This window comes from Castanea sativa, chromosome 12 (genome assembly GCF_040712315.1).
Source record: "Castanea sativa cultivar Marrone di Chiusa Pesio chromosome 12, ASM4071231v1".
NCBI lineage: Eukaryota > Viridiplantae > Streptophyta > Magnoliopsida > Fagales > Fagaceae > Castanea > Castanea sativa.
In genome coordinates, this window is record NC_134024.1 from 46,429,428 (window position 1) to 46,450,455 (window position 21,028).

The 21,028-nt window shown below is 32.2% G+C and overlaps 1 protein-coding gene across 1 annotated transcript; it reads right to left on the minus strand.

The window, feature by feature from the left end:
- Positions 1-14,260: 14,260 nt before the first annotated feature.
- On the minus strand, positions 14,261-20,313 carry LOC142619214 (LRR receptor-like serine/threonine-protein kinase EFR). Its single transcript, XM_075792284.1, has 3 exons — positions 17,622-20,313; positions 15,068-15,542; positions 14,261-14,661 (listed from the first exon to the last, which is right to left on the minus strand). Exons 1-2 carry the CDS (start codon positions 20,311-20,313, stop codon positions 15,082-15,084), a joined length of 3,153 nt encoding a protein of 1,050 aa, XP_075648399.1. The 3' UTR covers positions 14,261-14,661; positions 15,068-15,081.
- Between the last annotated feature and the right edge of the window lie 715 nt (positions 20,314-21,028).

Genomic DNA, 21,028 nt, shown 5'->3' on the forward strand with positions numbered 1-21,028 from the left:
AATATTTTGTACAAGATCAAACTAGAGTGGGAAGAGAAATCCTTCTTCAAGCAAACATAGAAGGAGACAAAAATGAAAAGTATAGACTGGCAATTGCGTTATTATGCGAATCAAATGATTAAGGAATGCAACTACTATTATCAATTCTAAACCAACCAAATGGAAAACAATTGCTGCAAAACTATCGACAAATCCTTCGACATACAATTTTTGGAACAAACACATTTTGCATCCCAAAAAACCAAGCATGTAAGAAAAATGGAGTGGGTCATTGGGATCGTGAATGCCCTTACCCATATGGGAATGAAGAATTACATGTAACATGTAAAATGTGCTCAAGTGACTTGGAAATGTACAAATTAGCCAACCGAGTTTGGTAGAAATTATGTTTCCAAAAAACATAATGCAATAAAATTTCCTCATCCTATTTATAATAGTAATCTCTATCTTTAAAGGAATAGGTCTTTTTTTATTATTAATATTTATTAAAAAGACTTGCAACAACTTAATTACAGTCCTCTAAAGTTTTCACCTAGCATGACGCTAACTTCAAATATATAAAATCTTTTCTATCTAATTTTAAGTTGATTAAATTTTTCTAACTTGGGAAGATGGTCGATTAGCTCTGGACTGACTACAAGGCCAAGTATAGTTGTATCCTTTCCACATCTAACTCCAAGACAATACCTTCTATCATCACAAATCCTACAATATATTATTTATACATATATAATGCAGCTTAAGTAATAATACATGCAAAAATATTTCAAATAATAACACGATCATAAAAATAAAATTACCACACGCAACGCGCAGGTCCGCGACTAGTAATAATAATAGGTGAGAAACTCAAATTAGAACTCCAAATTAGAGTTCCAATTTTGTGCCATTTGTCTCTGCCACCTATCTTCAATTATTCCTTAATTTCGGTGCTATGTGGGGACCGCATAATAATATTAAGAAAGGTGTTATGGTTACAACATTTTTATAATATATTTACAATAAATCATAGGAGGTTAATTGTTCTTGGTTCAAATTTGAACGTATTTAATTTAACAGGTTTAGTAATTTTTACTCAAACTTTAAAGACTATCTCTCTCTTCTTTCTCAGCTCTTCCCCTTCTCAATTGCATGACCCTTCCTTTCTCCATTTCTTCATGCCCCAGTTCAGTTGCCTCTATCCCTAAAAAAATCAAAGAACCACAACTATTAAACGAAAGAAAGAGGTCTTTATCCTTGGAACAAGACCCACACTCCCATTGGAGCCATTCTCTTCCCCGACAATAGTATTAGCTTAGACCCAGAGCAATGAGTTCATCCAAAAAGGTTGCTCTTTCTCTAACTCTTCGATTGTATCCATTTTAGTTTGAAGAAATGGAGTATTATGGTTTCTTAAACCTTCAATGCATGTGAAACGGGTTATTGAATAGCCATCAAACGGGGTGGTTACACTTTTTTGGCTTGAGAACAAGTTAGTATCTTTATTTCATATCTGATTGCGGGGTTTTTTTTTTTTTTTTTTTTTTTTTTTTTTTTTTTCCATTTTTTGGGGTTTGCATGTGAAACGGTTTTTGGGTTTGTGAGGGGTTGTGAAATTGAAGGGTTTTATTTTATTTCCCACAACAAAAGATATATAGTGGTACTTCATGTTGGCGCTTTTGCTCCTAAGATTGGCCTTTTGATATAATCGAAAGGCACTCTTTAGGAAGTTTGCTCTTTTTATAATTTTTCTGTTGTGTGACATATTCTTGCTAAGAAAATGGTCCTATTATATTCCTTTCATACTTGGGATGTATGCTGTGTTACCAATATGTTAATGTTGCTGTTAAGAAGTAGGCTCAGTTTGCAATTCATCTGAGTTAAACTTCTCTTAAAGGAAAGTAAGTGTTGTTGTCTCCAAGTTTCCAATTGTAAGTCACACCAAAGTCCTTTTTTTCTTTTTCTTTTTTCTTTTTTTGGTTTTGTTTGCAAATGGGAATTGGGGGTTTCTTTTGGTGTTGGGATAATTTTAGAATTTAGAGATTTTAAAGATTGGCTCATATAGGAAATTTTAGGGACTTCCTTTTTTTTTGTTCATTCAGGATAATTTTCACAATTTAGGTCCATCACAGAGAGCTTCGACTGTCTTAATTAAATTCAAGGTTATATTAAGCTTTGCTTTTTCAAAAATATTTCTAGATATCAATTGGAGTTGGGTGGAGAAGACAGTCCCATGGTGGAGGGTTCTTAGAAGCAAAAAAGACAATTCCTAGAGAGTCCTTGAATTCTACAGTGGTAATACTTTGTATACTTCCATAATTATTATTTTCGCTTCTCTCTCATTTGTCTCTTTATTTGTGTGTGCAATTTTCTTTGTTTTTGGATGTAAAATTTAGAGGTACCCAGTAATGAAGGAAAGTGTAAATTAATGTGATAGAATTGGAAGTATTGATACAAATGACAAAGTAAATAATGTTTACCAGCATAATTTGATCAACGTTCCTAACAAGTTTGCCTTTTCCTGTTTTTCTATAGAAAATCCTGGTTTTGCCTTTTATTTTGTTTTCAGAATTACAACTTATCAACATAATAGGCACTACAAAATATTGTACTTGCACTTTTATTATTTTTGTAGCGTTTTTGAAGTAAAATCGTCTTCCCAATTGGATTTAGTTTTTTTCTCTTTGAATTTGTTTGTTTTCTAGCGTCAATATGCATTTGGATTTGTGTATTATGTTTGGCAAGGTAAGAAAATTTATGTTTTTGGTGATGAAAAAGTGGTGGTGTTGGTTCTTGCAGATACAAGAACCAATCCAAGTTGCCAAAAATTATGTTATTGGTATAAGAACATAAATGAAGAAAATAAAACATGATTAAGAACATAACGGTAACTTTTGAAATAGCTTTATTTTGGTGTTGTGCTAGAATGCCTTTCCCATTTTAAATTTTTCCAGCAATGTCTTACATTATCTCAGTTTGTTATATAAACATATTAAGAAGAAAACAAAACAACTGATTCAATTCCAATTGGACATCTAGAGATGACTAAAAAATCTTTTTGGACTCTATATTCCCTGTCGACTCTATTTTAGTAAGAATGATTAGTAGCAATCTAAGGTGGCTCTGCTCATATTTTTCTCTTTAGATACAAAGAATTGTGGAATATCAATTTGTTTTGGTTGCAAACTATGTAGGTGAGATCGTTAAGTACTCCAACGATTAATGCACTGAATTCTATGATAGACGAATCATTTGGATTTATCTTTCTTTAATCCCATGTGTTGAAAAGATATGTTTAATGTATTGCTACAACATCTTTCAAGTAGTTTCCATACTTATTAAGGAGTTGTGATGTGGGAGATTTCAAGAAATGTGGCGAAGCATCTAACTTTACTCAATACATCTATGATCAACTACTCAACTAATCAAGACATTTTTATTGCTATTGGATGCAATTTGCATGATCACGTCTATGATTCTTATTGGGTGGTATTTCTCATCTATTAGATCCAAATAAATGTAACTTTAAAGTTTAGTTTTTGCTTTTGTTTGTAGTTGGTTATTTTTGTTTATAAATTGTATTCACTTTATAAATCTTGTATCACTTTATCGGGATTCCTACTAGAAATTAGTTGTTTCTTATAGTTGTTGGTAGTTTTTCACTTGATTGGTATGAAAGAAATAATATATTGTCAAAATATGTATTATCAAAACAACAAAGGCACATAATATGGCTTTTGCCATGATCGTAAGAGTATATTCTCTAATAAAAACTTGAAACTAATGTGTATATCCGGCCAAAATTTTTATATATCTAATTGTGATTATTCATAAATGTAATTGTGAGAAACTTGACGTAACCAATATCATGAAAATTGCAAGGAAAAAATATTTTAGTACCTTCAAATGTCCTGGTCGATGTTCTATATGTTTAATAACCTAAGCTAATATTACTAGCACCACTATAATTGACTATTTATAATTTGAACCGTCTAATTGTAATTGTTTTTAATTGTACCCATGCATATGTACAAGGCTACACAATAGTATATTTAAAGCCAAAACTAAGAGAAAATCTAAAATAGAATTTCAATTGTGGCCTAATTTTGTGCCACATGTGCTATTGAATTTCTTAATTTTGTTGCAATTTAAGAATGTTAGGACATATGTGAAAATTGTTATGTACATATGTCATTTAGAATTGACTAATCCTTTGACAAAATGCACTTTACTTGTAATTGGGTAGATCTAGGATGGTTTAAGTCTTCAAGCAACTTTGTGTTCAAGTCAAGAGTTAAAGCCATCCAAATCTATTCAAGAAACAAGTGAAGAAGTGCTGTATTTTAAAGCTCGACGATATCTCGACAGATTGAATCTATCAAGGTTTAAAAGGAGTTTTTAGCCCGAAACTCGACAGTAACTCAACAGATAGCCTATCTATTGAGGATTATGAAAATCAGATTTCCAGATCTGTTTTTCATGCATATCCAAGCTATTTTTGTAGGGTTTCTATTCTCACAACCCTAGACATATATAAGGATTATTTTAAGGGCCGTCTAAGGTGATGTAACTTGATGCAAAGATGACATAGTTCATCTTTCTCTTGAAGAAGTTGCTTCATTTGTACGCCGTAGGGTTTTGTAACCAAGGAGCTTCTTGGTCTTCATCGTGTGGATGAACTGAAAAACTTTGCAGTCAATATCTTTCTCAAGTTAGTGTGTAAGCAACGTACTAGGATCCACGCATCGATTGGTTAGTCACGTAATTGGAGCCGTGCATTAAAAGGAGAGATTGTCACTACATTACAAGTCCAATTGGGTATTGGGGTAAGGGTTCAACTATAGGTTGGTATAAGGCACTAGGATTCCTTTACTTGTAATCGCTTGTTTTGATAATAGTGGATTCTCGGGAGTATTGACCTTAAATTCACCTAAGGTTTTGCCTTAGTGGCTTTCCCCATTCATAAACAAATCACCTATGTCAAATTTATTTTCTGCTGTATTTAACTTAGTTGGTGATTAGTTTGTATTACCACGCGTATTGCATGATTAATTGACTCAATTAATTTACTTGGCTAATTAATTAGTTAATTTACCCAAGGGGTCAATACATTCTTGGCCTATCAAAGAACACTGTAGAAATTGAGGAGTCAAGTGAAAAAATTGTTTCACTATCTAAAAAACCTAGGATAATGCTTAAGACAAACTATTATATATATATATATATATATATATATATATATATATATATATACAAACTGTTAATGTGGTGTGAAGTTATTGATAGGTAAAAAAGTAATGTTATTGGTGGGTCCAAATGAGTACCAATAAAATTTACCACATCAATAGTCTATAAAAATATTGTAAAATAGTTTGTGACTATAACATTTGTGGGGGAGGAACGAATCCAAGCCCGCAAGCAGTTTGTTTGCTCTGGGGCCGAGGACTCACACGGCTTTGTTCTTTGCAAGCGACGTGAGCAATTTTTGAGACTTGCTCCCACATCGAAGAAAGATGCGCCCCACTCATGCCTTATCTTCCTTAGGCCAAGTGCTTATAAGGCATGGGTGGGAGGCGTTTCTCCCCGATGTGGGATCGAACAAATTCGTGAGGGTGGCATCGGCTCCTCGGGTCTCGGCCCATTCTCAAAGCGAACAAGACTTGATTGGGGAAAGATTCGTTCCTCCCACAACATTAGTTATGGAAATAAACAAACTGAGACCGGCAAAGAGAGAGAAAAAAAAAACTGAGGGTTGTCAATTTTTTAAATTATAATCCGTAGAAATAGTATTGATATCAGACGATTTACAAGTGGCAGCACTACAAAAATATTGCATTTGCTGGCAAAGACCTGAAGGCATATATGCATTATTAAGATTGCTCTAATGAATTTGAGTTAGGCTTAAATTCGTTTTCCCATTCAATTTAGGTCCATATTGGATTTTTTTTTTCTTTTGAATTTTACTTTTATATGTTGGCGAAAGTTTACATGCTCAAAATAAGTTTATTATTACGCAAACTCGAAAAAAAGAAAAAAAAGAAAGAGTCATGGCCATCAACATTACTAAAAATGTTTAGCTATTTAAAAAAAAAAAAAATGTTTAGGATAGAGAGTAAAATATTTGAATTTGGCAACAGTGTCTTATGTACTAAACTAATACGTGACTAGAGTCCAGTATTAATTGTAGAAAATTACATTGCAACCCCCCAACTGACTAGTTGAGCTCATTGCTCTCTACATTTCCTATGGTGTAATATTTTTCGTTATAGTGTGTTACAAGGTTTGTCATCATTTTTTATGAAAAAAAGTGTCATTTAAAATTTGAATCCTCTTCCTTATTCATAATAGCAAAGATTTTCCTTATATAGAATTTGAAAAGTTTCTTTATTAACATTATGAAGTTTACGCAAAATTAAAAGTAAATAATTATTAATTAGAAATCAAGCAAATAAATACATTTAAATTGCACAAAAATATATTTACAATATATGTTGATTTTCAATTTTTTTTTCTAAATCTACCACCACACACCCTTGGTACGATGGTCACTCCATAAGTATAAGTGTTTGTGGAGTGTGGAGGGCAAAGGTCGGGGTTCAAGTCTCCAAAAGGAAGCTTCACACATATATACACTTAGATTAGGTTATAGTAGAATTTCTATTTTGTATATATTTTTTTAAATCCCAATTAATAAGCAAATAATCTCATTACCTCATTATGAAGTTTTCCAATAAATAAAATATAAAAAACATTATGAATTTACACAAAAATTAAAAGCAAGTAATTATCACTTAGAAAGCAAGCAAGAAAATATGTTTAAATTACGCAAAAGATATTTAAAATATTATAACTCACATATTAATTTTGAATGTTATTTAATTTTTCAAAAAATCCCAATTAATAAACAAACAATTTCATTAAGTCAATTTCCCTTTCAAAATCATTGCTAACCTTAGAGTTTCATAGTATAATATTAATAATAATAATAAATATTTTTAACATATAAGAAAATACAGATTACAACGTTGAAAAAATACTTCATTATTTTGATTATTCAATGTTTTCGTGCGTAAGCATAGGTTACAAGCTAATATGAATAATGGCTAGTCATAAGTAGAGCTAGATGCATAATAAAGTGAGTATACTATTTTTTTTTCGTAATTTTAGAAATATAAGCATTTGAAAATGTAATTTTTTTTGGATCTCAAGCTCAAAAGCTTGACCTAAACTCGAGTTTGAACTTGATATTAAGCTTGAGCTTAGCTTGACCAATTAATTAAGTCAAGCCAAGCCAAGCCAAGCTCAAGCATTTTAGCTTTCTCACGAGCTCAAGCACAAACACTATTTTTAGACTTATTATGAGCTCAAGCCAAGCTTGAGCTTTTGACTTTTTCTGACGAGCCAAGCTAAAACATACACTACTCGACAAAACTCGGCTTGTTTACAGCCCTTCCCACAGGGTGGCATGCAAAATTATTAGTCTATTACATTGGAAAATTTCGTAGACGGGATTTATCTTCTCAAAAGAATGATCTAGTCCGCACCTTAACTCCACTACCTTTAAATTGATGGAATTAATGGTAAAAAAATTATTTCTCACGTTATGAAATAAGTTAAGAATCAACAAGGTGATTTCTTTTAATTTATTCTCTAATTTTATGTTGAAATATGATCTTAGTGAAATATGATTATATAAATAATTATTCTATGAATGATTAGATGCAATTTATTATTAATTTATGTTCATAGGAACAACATTATTTATACATTTTTGAATAAAGCATTACGATTCATATAATATATTTAAATTATATTCCAAATTTTTAAGTTCATCAAAACTAATTCTCAAAATACCAAAATCAATTAAACTAATTTTTTTTAAAAAAAGGTAATAAAATAAACTTATATATATGGTGGGTTGAGTTAGATTACATGAGTTAAAAATGCCATCAATCTGAACCCAACTTGACCCAAGGTTCAAAATAAAATTTCAACCCAACTAAATCCATCAACCCATGAAAACCAACTTGAGGCTTTGGGTTGGGTCAGTTTTATTGAATTGGAAGGTTTGATGCACACCACTATGTGTAGGTTAAATCTCTAACCAACATAATGTTGGAGGTTTCCTAGTATATAAAGTTTACTTATGTTTTGATAAGAAAATAAATTAGAATAAAGTTTTTTTTTATAATTTTTTATTTTGGGGTAAATTTTAGATCCATTTTTTTAATTATAGTATCTTAAAATTCCAATTAAATTTTAAAAAATTAGTGCATTGATTAATGTAGCACACACAATATAGGATATTTACTTGAGGCTATTTTTCAGGAGCGGACGCCATAGATTGAAACTCTTAAAAAAAAAAAAAAAAAAACTTGAGGCCCTTTTTATTTTCTTTCCTTTGGAAGCATCCTATGATTTTTCACATTGTTATCGAAATTCCCATGTCAATCTTTATTGTTTTATTGGTTATTTGGTAATATATTTTACTATGGTAAATCAACCAAAATTGGATTGATCATACAATTGATTAATGTGCAAAGTTGATTTAATTAATCTATCATGGTCTAAAATGTTCCTTTCAATTTTCTTTTTCCATTTTCTTCTTTTCACTTCGTTCAAATGTCTTAATGACTATGTTTAGAGTTCCCAGAGTCGTATATTTATATTGCTACCTTGCATGAGGAAAACTAGAGTTCAAATAATTATTCTCCTATTTTGTATAGTAAACTATCAAATTATTTTAAAAAGAAAAAAAGAAACTATTTATAGGATAAAGTTTAGTTATAAAATTGGTTGTAGCCTATTGGGGGCGTTTTTTTTTTGTTGCCCACATGATGTTAGGGGAGTCAAGACCGAGACTCGACTTTAGGCTTAGAATATGGCCCAAAGGCTATCAGTGAAGTGTAAAAGGCTCATTTTGCTCAAAGTCTGGATTGCATCCAAAAAATATTATAATAAGGCCCCAAAATACCTCTTGCAAAGATAAGCTAGCACAAAGGATGACCCATCACAATGGATGACCCATCACAACGAGTGCTTAAATAATAGTCCAACGGTAAATAAGAAAAATGTCTAACGACAAATGTTTGGAAAATCAATAAATGTATTTGCATAGTAAAAATTATGCATTTCTTCCATAGTTGGTTAGTATAAAAGTGGGCCCGTTATAACAAGTACACAAGAGAAAAAATGGTTCAACAGTGAATATGACAGACCTCTAACAGTAGACGTCTGACAGGTTAATAAGTGTGTTTACATAGTAAAAATCATATGTTTTTCTATTTATTATTAAGTCAACATAAGGAAAAACTTCCATAGTATCCAAAACATTATGGCTTTCATCATAATAACAATAAACAAGGATTAAATACTTCATAATTACAAATAAAAGAGGAAAAAATAGGATGGAATGAAGGGAGAAAGAGATTCCAGCTTAGTGTAGCAAAAGTTGAACTAAGATTCTTGGGGAATATATATGTGTAGGGGATGAATGGGGTAGTGTATGCTATTTTGAGTGAATGGGCATTTAAGCTTGTGGTGGTGTGATGGAGTTACTGCAGAGGCTAAGTCTTTAATGGGAAAAAAGTTGTTTGTGACTAATTAGAAAGCATTTATTGTTTGTTAATATACAGAAAAAGAAAGGGAATGTCTAAAGCTAAGTGAGTGTGGGCTAAGGGGAATGATTTATGAGCTTGAGGAGAGCTAAACCACAAGCAAAGTGCCAAGAAAATCAGAAATTTCAGAGAGGTTGGTGTGTGTTTTGTGGGCTAGTGTGCTTACCCTTTTATAGTGGTGTTTAGGAAGATATTAATTAACAAAATTCCAAAAACATAGGACATCAGGGGCAGAATAGCAAACTTAATTATCCTAGGATTTGGCCATAAATGAGATATTTGCTTTGGGGGCTGCTTTGCTTCTTTGGGTAATATGACACATGGTGAGTATTTTGGGTAATTTTGCATTAAATGCTAAGAATTCTGAGATTGTATTCAACCAATGGGATTAAGGCGGGTATTTAGGAGAAATCCTAGTGTTGCAACTGAAATTTGGACCATAGAAAGTAATCAGGTGTAAAGTTTAAGTTCACTTCAGAGGGTTTCGCTGAAGATCCCTTTATGCCCTCCAAACCACATGTTCCCAAATTTTCTCCCTTTAGGATTTATGGGCTTGGTTCATGAATTAATTACATACATTTTTAGTAATAAAATAAACTAGTTAGTTGAGAATTTTCATGAGCTTGGAAGTCTTGGTTATGGCTTTCTTGAGTTGTGACCAAAACTTGGAGAGGAAGGTTATTTATTGCCCATTTGCTTTTAGGTGTCAGCCCAGCCTTAAATGTTGTTTAGATCATGATTGGTAGTGGTAGAGAGGTTGCTGAGACAGGTGGCTAGCTCCTAATTTGGTTTGGGAGCTTAGTTGCTTCTTGAGGTGACCTCCAGCGGAAGCAGAACTGAATGTAGTTCTCCAGTTGGGTCAGTTTGCACACACATGCTGTTTTGGCTGAGACTTCATGTTGTGCTTGACCATGAGGGCTGAGTACTTTGGTGGGCCTATGACTTATTGGTTCTCTCCACTTGGGCCTATCCTTTTGCTTTTTCATTGTGAGTCCTTCAAAATGGACAAAGATACTATATATTGCCATGGATTTTTATTCCACATGGGCTTTAGTTTTTAGTAAAAATGAAATGTATTCACGAGCTTTAATAAATATTTATGATAGGGTTTGGGTATTAATTTCCATGGGCTTTAACTAAAATTTGAATAGTTTCTCATAACTTTTGCCATGGATTATTATTGTAAATCATATTTTCTTTGGGGCTTTTAAATAATGACCTCCAATATTTCTTGAGAATAATATTTACCATGGGTTTTAGATAGAGGCAATATCCATGGGTTTCAAATAAAATATGGTAACAACCACTATAATGGAATAATGTGATATTCTCATGGGTTTTTCTATAGATAATCATAGTGAGCTTGGAAGGTGAATAATTACCATGAGTTTTGGAAATAAATATTATGAATGTTGTGATATAAATAGTGACCACTGGTTCTTATTATATAAATTCCACGAGTTTATATTATGGTTGAAATAAATAAATGTCATAGGTCTAAAATAAATAATCATAACTTTCCATAGACTTTTATATTAGTAACACAAATTCATAATTCTCCATGGGCTTGATATATGTTTACCATGGGTTTTGGAAAAATGAATAGTGTTATGTAACATAAATAGTTTCCATGGGTTTATAATGAGGTATGAAATAAATAAATATTATGAGTTTAAGATAAATCATAACTTTCCATGGGTTTTTATATTAGTAACACAAATTCATAATTCTCCTTGGGCTTGATATATGTTTGTCATGGGTTTTGGAAAAATGAATAGCATCACATAACATAAATGGTTACCAAGGGTTTTATAAGATAGATTTCATAGGCTTGTAATATTGAAGTGATAGGTTTAAGAACTTAAAACTGTTAGGATTAGTGCCCTTAAATCCTATTGTATGATGCTATGTATGATATTATGTATAACATTGTGTATTGTATGACATGATGTATGACTTAATATTGTGTTTGATAAAGTTATTTTATTATTATCTAAAATAATGGTAACATGAATATGGGACATTATCATATAGTCCATGAGATGCATTGTATGTGATTTATGTGAAAAGTCACAGAAGATGTAAATCACAAGTTCTTTGTAAACTCAGAATTTATAGTTCATAGTCGGTGATGAAATTGGGCATTTCATCTGCGAAGACTATAACGTGTCAACTAAGATGATTTGTCTTGATCATGGAAGTGGAAACTTCTAGTTGATATGTTGATATGTTTTAAGAGTTAAAACATATTGAACTGGACCGCTGTGAGGTTTATTATTCTCCTAACGACTGTCAAATGAATAATATATCTCACGACTTCTATTTGCATGAACTTTTAATCCTGAGAGAATAATGGACCTGATCATGAAGTGTAGGTTGCTTTGATATATCAGGAGTGAGACCTGAAGTGACGGTCAAAACCTCAGTATGTTGGGCAGCCACATTTAGTGTTGATGGAACATATATTCTTAATATGGAATTCATAGTCTCTTGATGGAGACATAAAATATTCCCTTGAGATAAGTTTAATGGTTTCAGTTATTCAGAGAGTTAGGCCTAACCACTTTAGTAAGAAATTACTAAAGTATATATTTGTGAAATTGGATTTCATAAATATATAATGAATAACTTTAAAGAATTAAACCGGGTACTCAAGGATAAGATGTAGTAATTTACAAAGTGGCAGTCTACGTTTATGACTTTGTGTTACTACGAATATTTTATGAAGGGGTTACGTGTTTAATAAAGTCTTGGGATATAATTAATTAATAAGGCCTAGAGTGCAATTATATTTATATAGTGGTATTAAATATAATTAATGGTAACTTTGGACTTGTCAAGAGTTGACGGAAAAGCCCAAGGCCCATTGGAGCTAGTGTCTTATTGGTCCCTTTTGGTCCCACTCCAAGCCACACACTAAAGCCCAATTGGAAAAGCCCAATTGGAAAGGCCCAATAGGCCAACCCAATTAGATAATCAGTTAGTTATAAAGGGAGAAACATACAGAATTTTTAATTAGAAGAGATTAGAAAAGAAAAAGAAACGGTGTGTGAGAGAGTGTAAGACACACTTTCATTCTCCCTTGAAAACTGATTGAGAGACCACACATCTTGGGCGTAAAGTGGAATTGGAGTGAAGATTAAAAGTGTTCCCAAGTGCTTCTAATCTTTGTTTTGAATTTCTCCACACCAAGGTACGCCATCTTGTTCTTAAATTCTGAAATTTACATTGTGAACGTTATCAATCATGAATGAAATAGACCCTTGTTCGTCGCTTCCGCTATGAGTTTTGCATGAGATGCAAAACCAGAATTTTTCCTTCAAAAACATTATCAATCATTGGATTTTAAGTGAAATACTTATAATACAGTATTTTGCCAAGTATTGATAACTTTAGGTTTTTTACAAAATAGTGTCAAGTAGCTAGCTTGAGCTTTTAATATTGCCAATGAGAATTGGACTTTTAATATATTACCAATGAGAATTGGGCTTTTGAAATATTGCCAAGCATTAGTAGCCTTGGGTTAAAAAAAGAAAAAGAAAAAAGGATGGGATGTGTGCATTGGGCTTGTAGGGCTAGTTCTGGGCTTAGTAAAATAATGATAATGAAATTACATAAGATATTAGTTTTTGAGCTTTTTTGTGATAGTTTATATCATGACCCCATTTAGATAATAAGATATGAAATATTTCTGTTTAACATAATAATAGGGCAAAAAATATTTCTGAAAGCCCAATAACTTATTAGTAGTGTTTGAAAATAAATAGGTGGTACTTAAATAAAATTAGGTGTAAAAAAAATGTACTTTAACATAGCCTAAAGCTACAACCTTAATCAATAAAATAAACATTACTATATATTTTGAAAATCTAACTATTGGATTGTATATTCTTTATGCTCTTAATACACTTATCAAATTTGTATCAATTGGATATTATTTACTATATGATTTATAAGCTTACATTTTATGCATGATTTTATACTGCAAAATCTTGTAATTTAAACACATTATTGATGATATAACTATTGATCTTACATTTTCTAGAAATTTTGCAAGTATGGAGTATATAAGAAGAAGATGTAATCTGATGGTGGATTTTTGAAAATTTACCTCTAATAAAAAGATATTGAGTAAAATTGTAGCATTAAGCTGTAGGGAATTAGCACAAAATTCCCAAACCTGTGAGAAACAAAAATACAGAAAACACATGCCAAAGAAAAAATAATCACATGCACAAGACAATATTTACGTGGTTCGGCAATTTGCCTACGTCCACGAGGTTGCAGTGATTTCACTATTATCAGGAAAAAATACAAAGTGCAGTAGTACAGATTTTCAGTCTCTCAAAAAACTACAACAATAAACCCTAATCACCAAAATAACGGTTTCTACATCTTACGCATAGGATTCACAATGGGCTCCAAAATGGGCCAAAAATCTCTCAAGCCTCCTCTCCATAGACTAAACCTTAGAAAATTTTCCATTAAAAACCACGCAATATTATTTTGGATTGGGTCGTCATCCGGATCAAACACAACTAGGCTCCACAAAGCCCAACATAAGCTACAACCAATTTTGTAATTAAACTTTTTCCTTATTTATAAGCTCTATTTAGAGATTAGAAATGAAAAAAAAAAAAAAAAAAAAAAATATGTTTGGGGAAACTTTGATACACGACATGTATTTGATACAAAAATTCTAATAACAAGTAACAACATCGTTCTTGATATTCTTAATACAGAAGGCTTTCAGCAACTAGATCAATTATCAATAGAACACAAAACCCATACAAACACACTATTCTTTTTATTTATTATTTATTTAAGCTGAAAATATACACACCGTACTAAAACCTGTAGCAGAAGTGTTCAATATACTTTTATTGTCAAAAAGTAGTGATATCACTTATATAAATACACAAATAAGACTGCCATATCCAGACGAAGAAAATACCTTGAGTAAATCATATCCTGAACGTTTCGACAAAGAAGATTGAACTAGCAAGCCAATGCTCAACAGGGATATGGAAAAGGTTTCGATGATCTCTTTTGATAGTTTCATGCTCTGCAGTCCAAATAAAAGGTTTGTTATATTCCTTATTTCCTAGACTACATAAGGATAAACCATGAATGTAGACACAAGAACTGCTATTGCATCTGCATGAGACCATTTGAAATAACAAATATGTAGGAACCTTTCATTAGGATGTGGGTCTAAAAAGGTGAAAATTTTTAGTCCAAAATCTAATTTATAAGGAAAATTCTTAGTTTATATTGTACTAGTATTGTAAATTTACATTGTACACATTTGTTTAGTCTACAGTGTATGGTTTACATTGATAGTACAATGTAAACCTATAATCACCCATTTGCGTTTATGCAAAATTAATAGGAGTCAATCACTTTATGAGATAACTGTCACTGGTGACTTTATTTTTAGGCAAATTAAAATTTAAAATATTTAGAGGTACCTCAAACTAGGATTTCACTGTCCACTGCGGATGCCACAACCAAGATAAGCATTTTTGATCAGGTGTAGTTCTCTGGTAACTTCCTCCATCTTCATTCTTTCTTTTGGTGACTCCATTGAGCACGCAAGTCCAATTTCAAGGATTGAGACTAAGCACTTATGCATATTGGCATCCATTTGGGACAAGTTTGCAATACTACCTTGAGCATCTTCGTCTACATGAATTTCATTGTCATTATTATCTTCTCTAGTTGCCACGATTGCTATTGGTGTTGCGACAACTTCTCTGGGTAAAAGGATTGGGTCCACAATTTGAACAACTCTTTCCGGCAATCCCATTTTAGCAAAATTGTGAAGATTGAAATCATTTTTAAACATTTCATCAGTGGGTCTCTTTCCTAGAAACATCTCTAGTAGTAATATTCCATAGCTATACACATCCCCTTCCATCGATGCCTCACCACTCATGCCATACTCTGCAATTAACAATTTAATTATGATATGTTAGGAAATGTTGCAGTTGTTTACAATGATAATTGGCATTTAATGTAAGTACAAATTCTTTTAATTAGTCAAAATAGAAAAAAGAAATTAAATGTAAAAAAGAACATGAAGACAGAAGCCATCATGGGAAAGTGCGCATGTTCTAGTGCGACATTTCTCTCTATTATTTATTAGTGATTCTGTTGCTTTATATACCTCCCAAATAGTTTGCTCAAAAAAAAAAAAAAAAAATATATATATATATATATATATTTATATATATATATATATATATATATATATATATATATATATATATATATAGAGATAGAGAGAAAATCTATTTAAACTATCGCTCTGTTTGTTTTACTGGAAAACCTTCTGTAAAGATAGTTTTCCACATTTTCCAGTGTTTGGTAGCACAAAAAAAACCTAGTCAACGGAAAACTATCTTTCGTCAACAGAAAACCTTAATAAAAATAAGGCTTATTTTCTATAAGTTGTTTTCCAAAAATTTTTTTTGGAAAACAATCTCTCTCTCACACGGTGCATCTTCCATAAATATTATATTTGTCTATAGCTGTGGGAAACATAATTTTTTGGCGTCTTCTCTCTCTCATAGTAAGTTTTCTCACTTTTTCTCTCTTCCCTTTGCTTTTTCTTTCCTCACACCCTCACTGTCACTAACTCTAGTTTCTCCTCTTCCCATAGATCTCTCTCTCTAACTATTTCTCCAGGCAGAAGTTACTTCTTTTTCATACATAAGATGCAAAAAAATAAAAAAGAAGAAGAATGAATGAATGAAGTAAAAGATAAAAATTTTAAACATAGTACCTATATTGCTCTAAATTGCTTTTACATGGGACAATATTTACCGTGGACTAATAATATTGTTATATAATGAATGATAATTGTTTAGGAAAATTGCATTTGTTGGTAAATACTTTTTTTGTTGGCAAATACTTTTTTTGTTGGCAAATACTATGCAGTGATGATATATTATGCAGTACATTATGTAAATACATAATTTAGAGTAATATTGAAGACTTGTGGTTGGTCATAATAAAAAATTAGTATACCAACAAAAAGAGTAGATAATTAAAAGTTATTGTTATTTATACTTATTGAAAATATATTCTCCTATCAAATTTATATATATAGGCAAATGGTTGATATGTGTGTGTGTACGTACGTACGTTACTATCTATATATATATGAATAAGATGAGTGGTAGAGATCATGAAAATTTGATAACTAATTAATTTTGATTGTATATTTTCAAAATTTTAGTATAAAAACCAAATTCATTCTTGATTTTTTATTCATAATGATTACATTAGTTAGTTTACATAATATACATGTTTTAAATTATACAAAAAATATTTTAAAAAAATTGCATACCAAACACCTGAATACATTCTCAAGCTCATTTTCAAGGTCGTTATCAAATACTGGAAAATGAGATAGTTTTCTAGAAAATGCTTTCTGGAAAATAAACCATTTTCCAGAAAACGTTAATGTTGAAACAAACAGAGCGTATATATATATATACCTCCCAAATAGTTTGTAAACTTCTTCATGTGGAGCAAATCTATTTAAAAATAAAAAATCACTTCATATATATATATATATATATATATATATATATATATATATATATATATACCTCCCAAATAGTTTGTAAACTTCTTCATGTGGAGCAATATTTGTAATTTATTGTATATACTATCTTTAGAATATAATAGGATAACATCTATGAAATCAAATAAAAGAAAAAAAAATAACAACTTAAAAATACAAATTTAAATCATATCAACAACATAAAACAAAATCACATCAATCTAAAGTAGAATTCTAAAGAAAATTAATCAACCTAAAATAGAGATGCAAGATGAAAAAAATCCCCCAAAAACTAAAAAAAAATGTGAGAGAGAGAGAGAGAGAGAGAGAGAGAGGGAGAGAGATTTAATATCCTCCCTTTATAGTTGTAACTAGTAACGTAATTGCCAAAAATAAAACAATAGCTATAAATATGTTTAAGGGTATAGCTAGAAGAATTGGAAACATATTACCTGGAGCAGAATAACCAATTGACCCCTTTATCCCAATTGAGCTAGTTTGCTTTGCAGAAGAACCATCAGTAATTGAGAGGAGTCTCGCTAAACCAAAATCGCTTACATGAGCAACCATGTCATGGTCAAGAAGAACATTGCTTGGCTTTAAATCACAATGAATGATAGGTTGTGCAGAATGGTTGTGAAGATAATCTATTGCAGAAGCCACATCAATTGCAACATTTAGTCTTTGAAGAAGGCTTAAGTTCCTCGATTGATCTTCGTTGGGTATCCCGGGATGCAGCCAAATATCTAAGCTCCCATTTGTCATGAATTCAAAGACTAGTGCTTTGAATTGATTTCCACCATAATCCATGCTAGAGCAACATGTTAATATCTTAACAAGATTTCGATGCCTAATATTTCGTAATGCATTGCATTCAGCCATGAAACTTTTGGAAGCTTCCTTGTGTTGAAGGTTAAGGACCTTTATAGCAACTAGTCTTTCTTCTTGATCAAGAACTCCTTTATATACAGAGCCAAAACTGCCCGACCCAATTAAATTATTTGGAGAAAATTCATTAGTTGCTTGATAGAGTTCTTTGTATGACACATTTAGAAGGAGGTCTATTGTTGGAACCATAGAACATGATTTCTTTTTTGATTTTTTCATCCAATAAAGAACAAAAAGGAATGAAAACAAAATGAAGAATAGTACAAGGGAAATAATTATAATTGCTAGTTTGAATCGAATGGAACTTCTAGGTTTAGTGACTTTTACAGGGCATTTTGGCAACTGCAATTGTGGTATACCACCACAAAGATTAGTATTTCCAATCAATGATATAACACTTGTGTTTTTGAAAATCCCTTCAGTTGGTACCTCACCCTCAAAATTATTGAATGAAAGATTCAAAAATTCTAAAAAGTGAAGCATCTCCAAACCCTCTGGGATGGGTCCTGATAGGTTATTTTGTGAAACATCTAGACGTCGAAGACCTCTCAAAGAAGCCAAAGATGATGGTATGGCTCCTTTGAAGGAGTTCCCTTGCAAGTAAAGATGTTCCAAGATCAAACAATTTCCTATAGATGTTGGAATTTCACCAGACAAATGATTGTTAGAGACATCCAGTTCATTAATATTTTTCAGATTAGCAGCTTCAAATGGAAGTTTGCCAGTAAGCAAGTTATGTGACAAATTGAGGAATACTAGTGGAAGGGAAGAAAGACCAGTATGTTGAGATATGGATCCATTAAGTTTGTTTAATGAAATGTCTAAGAACTGCAAAAGTTGGCAATTTACAATACTTGGAGGTATGGTTCCTTCAAATAGGTTTTCATTTAAAAAGAGTTGGAACAACTCAGTAAGGTTGCCTATAGAGGTCGGTATTTCTCCAGAAAGACTGTTTCCTCTTAAAAACAATGCTTGCAGCTTCTGAAATCTCCCGAAACTAGCTGGAATGATTCCTGTGAAGTGATTATATTCTAAGCGCAAGAAAATTAATTTGTCGAGGTTCGCTAATGATGCAGGAATAGTTCCAGATATTTCATTTTCTCCCAAATCTAATTGAGTGAGTTGGTTTGACAAGTTGGCTATAGAATTGGGCAAAACGCCTCCAAATCGGTTGCTATTTAAGTACATGATGCCCAGTTTGCTACAGTTTGTCAAATATGTTAAGAATTTCAAGCTCCTTCCTAAATTATTGTAACTCAAACCTAGAACGTAAAGATCCAACAGATTACCCAAAGTGGTTGGAACTGATCCCAAAATATTGTTCTCAGAGAAATCAACCATTTGAAGTTGAGTTGCATTGCATAATGAAGTAGGGATTGGCCCGGAGAACTCATTTCCACCAAATAGAAGACGTTGGAGGTTAGGAAGATTGATGCCCATGTTGGCTGGTAGTGTGCCACTAAGTTGGTTTCCTGAAATTGAAGCGATTTGGAGAAATGAAAGATTATAAAAAGAGGAAGGGATCGTACCTGACAATTTACAGCTCGAAATACCGAGCCCTATTAAGCTTTTTAATTGGCCTATGGCATCTGGAATATTTCCCCCCAAATTATTGAGCCCAATATCAATATAGGCGACCGAAGAAAGATTTCCTAGAGATGGTGGGATCCCTCCTGTCAAATTGTTTTCGTGAATCACAAGGTCTTCCAGCTTCATCAAATAGCCTAGCTCCGACGGAATCCTCCCTTTAAGCTTATTCCAAGAAATTTTTATGACCATAAGGTTGGAGCAGTTGGACAAGCTAGATGGTAGTTCCCCTTCCAACATGTTTCTGCTAAGATTTAGTTGTTTCAATCGGAACAAATGACCAATTTTTTGTGGAATTACACCATCAAAGCTGTTATTATAGAGGTCGATGACCATTAAAAAGGTGAGGTTTCCAACATAAGGTGATATGGATCCGTGTAACTTGTAGCTTGGTAGCTCCAAGCGAGTGACTCTTTGATGCCTGCGGCCACATGTGATTCCAAGCCAATTACAGAAGTGCATAGAATTATTCCATGAGCTCAATATTTTATATGGATCATGAGTTACTGATTCTTTGAATTTGAGCAAAGCCAAACGATCAGTCTCGTTTGTTGGAGCAGTGGTGGTAATGGTGGGTTGCAAGCAAAGTAGCCATATGGAAAAGAGAAGAATCGCATGACGGTATATAGAACAAGATGATGTAAACAAATTCGTTTGGTGAGGCGGCATTTGGTTAATTTGGAATAGGAAGCTGGTGAAATATTAGGTGTTGTGTGTGGAATGTTGGCTCACTCACCCTTGGAGTTACGGCATGTGCATTTATATTGGTTGATGAGTTCACAACAAGTGATCAAACATGACGTATTTGCTACACAAGCAAACATAATAGGGGATATATATACACACACACATCAACAAATGGCAATCACCAATATATCCCTATTCATATATCAGCATGACAAGTTGGATGGTGGAGTAGCTTAGTTTCCATTTTCAATGGCTAATCATATCAACGTGACAATTTGGATAACCAGAACAAATGGCAATCACCAATATATCCCTATTCATATATCAGCATGACAATTTGGATAACTAGGTCGGTTCTTTTCTTTTCTTTTATTTTTAATTTTTATTCGATAATTTGGATGGTGGAGTGGTTCTATTCCATTTTTATTCGTAACAAGGAAAGAAATAGGACTGCTAGCTACGATTTGATAAAAACACTTTCCGGATGACAAAATCTATTAGTTGGTACGAAGGGGGGTACACAGAGTGGTTTTGGGTCATCTGTAGCACTATACCACACGTTGCGGTTGGCCCAAAACCTTCATTGCTTTAGACCATGTGATGCGCTGTGGTTTGGTCCGCTTTCATATATATATACACACACACACACAAGTCTCATCACACATGTTTTGCGTGTGAGATAAAACTTTTTTTTTTT